The sequence below is a fragment of the Doryrhamphus excisus genome, linkage group LG16 (genome assembly GCF_037039965.1).
Source record: "Doryrhamphus excisus strain RoL-2023G ecotype Guam linkage group LG16, RoL_Dexc_Guam_v1.1, whole genome shotgun sequence".
In the NCBI taxonomy this organism is placed as follows: domain Eukaryota; kingdom Metazoa; phylum Chordata; class Actinopteri; order Syngnathiformes; family Syngnathidae; genus Doryrhamphus; species Doryrhamphus excisus.
The window spans coordinates 7,325,186-7,331,838 of NC_136372.1; the positions used below are offsets into that span (position 1 = coordinate 7,325,186).

Consider the following 6,653-nt stretch of genomic DNA (forward strand, 5'->3'; position numbering starts at 1 on the left):
CACACATACACGCGTATATTAAAAAATTGGACCAAGAAACTCCCATCGTAGGCCTAATTGATGCCTGGTACCCTCTGCAGTTGAGCAGACATTTAATAATAAAGACAACTGTTTTAAGAGAAGAAGATTGTCAGATTTGACACACCATTCTATTAACAATAATGTTGTGCTCACAAGTATTGAAAAAGTGTATTTAACATGTAATACATAGCAAGGAGGAAGTATGTCTGTCCTTTAGATCAGAGAACATGATTGGGTGAAAAATGTACACAACCTTGTAGGTTCCTTGTGTCCCTGAGGAAGTCTAGTCAGGTCAGGCCCAGTAGCCAATGAAAAAAGCAGCCACAGAGAGACAGATGATCAGGTTGGCGTTGACAATCTGCCGCAGATGTGGATTTTCTTCCAGTTTGTTACATTCGGGTTCTGCCGGCATCTCGGGACTCTTCTGCCCTTCCTTCATTCTTCTCTCCATGCCACACAGCCAGTAGAGGGCTGACACCAGCCTGGATTGACTTCTCAGACTGGACCGTGTTGAATCTACAGGATGGATGCCGTAGAAGAAGTCAGCATGGAGAGGTAGAAGAGATGGATACATAGAAGAAGAAGAAAAAAGGACCTTCTCTCTTACTGCTCTCATCTTGGCTTCTTGGAACAGCAACCGTCTGAGCCGTGACCTCCAAGTTTAGATCTTTGGGCTCCACGCGGGCGAATCGTGTGAACCAAGTCAGATTATTAATCTGAAAAAACAATCCCATGACCTCCAGCCCTAATAGTACATAACATCACATGACTGCACCTGCAAGCGGTCTTACCTGCTCTGCTGTGGGTTCCTCCGTGGCCAGACTGACTCCCACCACCACAACCAGCGTGATGACGGACAGCAACATGGAGAAGTAGAGGTAATGCACATATTTGATCACGGCCGGCCTGTCGTCCTCCTCGTAGCACAGCGGGGTCGGGTAGATGAAGTCCAGCAGCATACGGATGCAGCCCACTGTCAGACCCACAACCAGGCCCCAGAATGCACCCTGGCGGTGTGGTTGGGGGGGGGAACACCAGTAAGATTTTTGGATTTCTTGGTCAGGTCATTACAGGGTACATACACACCTTCTCATTGGTCCTCCTCCAAAAGCAGCCCAGAAGGAAGATGATGGAGACGGGGGGCTGCAGGTAGGTGCTGATGGACTGAATGTAGATGAAGAGCTGACCACCCTGACTGGCTTGAATGACGGGAATCCACAAAATGGACGCCACCACCAGCACCAACACAAACACCCTCCAGCGGAATAAAAAAACTGTTTGGATTCCACAGTATTTAGGTTTGACGAGCCTCCATGATCATCGTATACCTGCCCACGATCATGAGCTCCCACTCTGACGCGGCGGATCGGAAGGTCTTCCACAGATCCATGGTGAAAATGGTGCTAGCGCTGTTAAAGACGGAGGTGAGCGATGAGACGAGCGCGGCGATGATCACTGCCATCATCAGCCCTCGCAGGCCTGAGGGACGTAGAGGGAGGTTTTAGTCTGATGTTAAAGGTCAGACAGGAAGTAGAACTAACCTGCGGGGAGCAACTCCATGACCAGTCGAGCGTAGGCGGTGTCTGTGCATCCTACTGGGTTACCGCAGATCTGCTTACACAACTCTGGAACTGCACACGCTACATCATCTGGAAATAACACACTTTGTAGTACTCCGAAATAATACTACACCAAAAACTGAGGAAATATTAGGAATAAATATGAGCATTTCCCACCTGTATAAAGTATCCTGCTGATCATTCCAGGCAACATGATAGCAAAGAAAGGCCAGATCTTGAGGTAGGCAGCCAGTAGCGAGCCGCCTTTTGCATGAGTCAGTGTCCTGGCTGCTAAGGAGCGCTGCACAATCACCTGAATCACAGTGGAGCAATTAAGGAAGAAAAAAAATAAAGGGATCTGGTATAAATCCCTGTGGGACGCCACCCTTTCAAGCTCCATTTTTATTTCCAAAACTCACCTGATCGGAGCACCAGTACCACATGGACGGAATAGACATTCCCACGATAACACCGGGCCATGGGAGGTCAGAGTTCACGGGGTCTCTGAATATATGGAAGGCGTCCTCTCGAGGGATGCCGCACGTGGAGTTGGCCACGCGGACTGAGGGGATGGCGTGGTGGTAACCCTCCATCAGAGCGTTCCAGCCTCCCACCTCGACAAAACCTCCATGGAAAAATAAGAAGTGTCAACAAAAACTGTTCTAACGTGCGGCGTCCTCATGTGAAGGGTCCACTTACTAAAAGCCGAGAGGATCAACGCTCCTGCTAGCATGATGGCGGTCTGAGCGGCGTCGGTGTAGATGACCGTAGCCAGACCACCTGAGCATCATCACACCTTCAATTCAACTCCAAAGTACATCACCACCATCCACCAGTATGAGCCTGATATAATAATCATAATGGCAATATGATAGACGTGAAAGAGGCTGACCTGCTACAGTGTAGAGAGCAGTGACGGACAGGAGGAGCACCACAGCCAGGTAGATGTTCCACTGCAGAGACAGCTGAATAAACAAAGCCCCAGCATACATGTCCACCTGACATCACAGACATAATTTAGTTCAAAAACACTTAAAAGACTCAAGTAGAAAAGATAAAAACAATCCAACATACCGATATCTTGGTGAAAATGTAAATAAACAAGGACAAAACCGCTATAAACAACTGCGTTCTTCTCCCGCCGAATCGTCTCTGCAAATACTCCGGCATGGTTGTCACCTGGAAGAACATAGACCACAAAATGTTTACAAATAATAATAATAAAGGTATGTGGATGCACGGCGTTCGAGTGGTTAGCACGCAGACCTCACAGCTAAGTTCAAATTCCACCCTCGGCCATCTTTGTGTGGAGTTTGCGTGTTCTCCCCGTGCATGCGTGGGTTTTCTCCGGGTACTCCGGTTTCCTCCCACATTCCAAAAACATGCTAGGTTAATTGGCGACTCCAAATTGTCCATAGGTATGAATGTGAGTGTGAATGGTTGTTTGTCTATATGTGCCCTGTGATTGGCTGGCGACCAGTCCAGGGTGTACCCCGCCTCTCGCTCAAGGACAGCTGGGATAGGCTCCAGCACCCTCGTGAGTGGTAAAAATGAATGAATGAATAAAGGTATGTGTAGCATGGCTTTACCCCAGATGCCAGGTAAATGGGCAGGAAGATCCACCCCAGCAGCAGCACCATAAACATTCCCTGCCATGGAGACGTGGAGGTTAAACAGGTTCATCAGCACACACATCGACATCTTTCTCTCTGGTAACTGACTTCACCTATCGTACATTCCACTCATACGCGATCGCCCCGATTCCCGCCGCAGCTCCTGAGCCGGCCAGGCCAATCAAGTGTCCGCTGCCGATGTTACTGGCGAACAACGAGGCCCCCACCTGCATGGATAACAGACACTGGATTTAAATGCGGCATTGACAACTAAAACTCTAATCAAATATTTAAATAATTATTAGACTTTTCTCAAGCTGCTGTGTCTCTGCACGCTAAAAAAAAACTCCACTGGCATCACAACCTATCAATGAAAATGATTGACAGGCCAGGAAGGCAGGACCTAAGCCACAGCTAAAGGAGTGATATATGCCCACATTATTTATAAATGTAATAATACTAGGAAAATACACAGTACCTGTACTAACCCTTCTGATTCCTTTTTTAAAATATTTTTTTTATTTTTAACATGTAAAAAAAATGCAGTTTGTAAATGAGACTTTTTATTATTTTTATTATTTTTTATTATTTTTTATTTTTACTTTTTATTATAAGGGAGGAAGATAATTACACACACACACACACACACACACACACATACATATACATATATACATATATATACATATATACACATACATATATATACATATATACACATACATATATATACATATATACATATATATACATACATATATATACATACATATATATACATACATATATATACATACATATATATACATACACATATATACACATATATACATATATACACATATATATACACATACATATATATACACACATATACACATAGTATATATACACATACATATATATACACACATATACACATATATATACACATACATATTTCTACACACATATATATACACATACATATATATACACACATATACACATACATATATATACACACATATATATACACATACATATATACACACATATATACACACATACACATATATATATATACATATATACACACATACACATATATATACGCATATACACACATACACATATATATACACATATACACACATACACATATATATACACATACACATATATATACACATATATACACATATACACACATACACATATATATACACACACATATATATATATATACACACACACACATATTGCCCTCCCTGTTAAAATGTTCTAAAGCTGTGGGACTCCAGCACACCACAGTGAGAGCCATTATCCACAAATGGTAAAAAAAAAAGGAAGAATGATGAACCTTCCCAGGAGTTTCCAACCAAGAGCACAGCGACAACACATCCAAGAGGTCACAAAAGACCCCACAACAACAACAGCAACGCAGCTCATACAAGGCAAATACCTGCACTGCAACCACAGTATCAGGACACCAATGGAGGTGTTTACAGTCAAGTTCAGAGACTCACCGGCCACCATGACATGTTCTTCCCTGCCAGGAAGTAGCCATCCACCGTGCTCCGCTTCGTCCTCCACATGGACTGGTAGAATCATAACAAACAGCCCATTTCACTTTGACAATAAACCTGGAATAAAACACTAAGTACTTACCCAAAAGCCCACAGCCAGCACCAGTACAAAGTAGAGCGCCAGTACCACGATGTCCACAGCTACAAAGGTAGTACTTCCTCCTCCAGATGGAGACGCTGTTGTAGACATGGTGGTCCCTAGGTGGGTCACTGCAGGGTCAAATGCCATCTACAAAGTATAGGACAGGAGTTTATTAGAAATAAGTGTGTGGCTAGTACTAATAGCATTGATTAGCAGTAAAAACAACACTTCTCATAATAATCCAGCAGAAAATAAACTCACCTCTTTGTCGGTTGTCACGGTCTTAAAGTATCCGAATAAAGCATGTCCAACAATTACCCGATGATGACTTCCACCGGCCACAAGGTCAAACTCCACTTTTCCACATGTCTACATGGAGCCTTGGTTAAAATGTAAGAGATTTATTGCCCCCCCCCCCCCATCCGTAAGGTGTTTGCAGACACTTTTCCAGATATATGATTATTCATAGAAATGCAAACAAGAGATTTGATGTGAAGTTATATTTGGCAGCATTGTTAAATACACAACACAAAATGCAGATGTTACATATTTTAGACCATAAACATCAAGTATTATCATCAGATCATCCAAAAACAACAAGCATTCCATGGAGTATTACAGACACACTGAATAAAAAAATCAATAATTACAAAAAAAAGAATGACTATACAACAATAAAGTGCAACTTAAAAACATGATGTATATATTTCAAAATAAAGCTATTACTATATTATCTGTTGGGTCGCACTTTGGACACCTCTGCTTTTATAGCTCTTCCAGAAAACTCATAACGTGACGCGGCTTTTGTCAACTATTTAGCATGTTAGCTTCCTTTGTTACAAGCAAACAAAGATCATTAAAGCGACAGGAGGAGTGAGCTGGGGTCAAATCCATACCAGAAGAGCAGCGGAGCGTTTAAATGTATTTTGATGTCGGCAATATGGAGAATAAAAGACGTGCATACATATAGTCTGCCACTAGAGGGAGACAAAGGTGCAGGGTATTCGTTTGAGTTCAAACGATAACATTATGCTTCTCAAAACATTATGACGTCATTTCTCTTGTGATTTTACAATTTAATAACCTTTCCGTTGCACCGTAGCAAGTGTGCATGATCGTATTAACATTAATTATTATTCCTAAAATGATTTACGCTGTCCTTTTTATTCCATTCTGATTTTATATCAAATTCAATCCATCAAAAGCCAATATTATAGCGTCCCTATTGTGGTATATTTTTAGCTAATTCAGTCTGGCCTTATGCACAGTGACATGTAAAGTGGGAAAAAAACAAAGCGTTCATTAGCTGCACATATTACTATTATCATTTTTATAATAACTACTACTTTGTTGTTCTATGAAGCATTGGCATAATAATGAGCTATTTATGTACATTATTGCAGATGCTATATTAAAATTCACTGTCTTGGAAACCCAGCTCTCATGAGATAAACAGTAAGATAAATATTTGGTTCTTAAAAGTGCTAATACATATATATATGTACATACATATACACACGCTCCTAAGGGTTTTCATTTGGTGCAGTGCAAACAGACCATATCCGTGTTGGATTGCACGCTGTCATGTTCCATTTATGAAACACTGAATTGTCAGAGCGTCTAAAAAAAAACATAGAAAGTGCTATCTATCGCTTCAGAATAACGTCTCCACATTTCAAGTCAAACCCTCGATGAGAGATCAGGGCAGAAGATATGAGTTGACTTCTATTACATTCAGTGTGGTGGGCTGCTTAACAAATACACACTATGCAATGAGGACGCTACTGTTATGTGCTTGAAAAAAATATAA

General features: G+C 41.8%; 1 protein-coding gene across 1 annotated transcript; it reads right to left on the reverse strand.

Annotated features, from left to right (window-relative positions):
• Nucleotides 1-151: 151 nt before the first annotated feature.
• Nucleotides 152-4,809, reverse strand: slc5a11 (solute carrier family 5 member 11). Its single transcript, XM_078797165.1, is given in 14 exon segments — nt 152-512; nt 553-737; nt 813-1,028; nt 1,108-1,276; nt 1,350-1,500; nt 1,563-1,670; nt 1,758-1,893; nt 2,000-2,205; nt 2,280-2,360; nt 2,473-2,578; nt 2,655-2,759; nt 3,170-3,229; nt 3,316-3,420; nt 4,702-4,809. Coding segments are annotated over 14 exon segments (1,896 nt in total). The 5' UTR covers nt 4,771-4,809; the 3' UTR covers nt 152-313.
• Nucleotides 4,810-6,653: the final 1,844 nt, after the last annotated feature.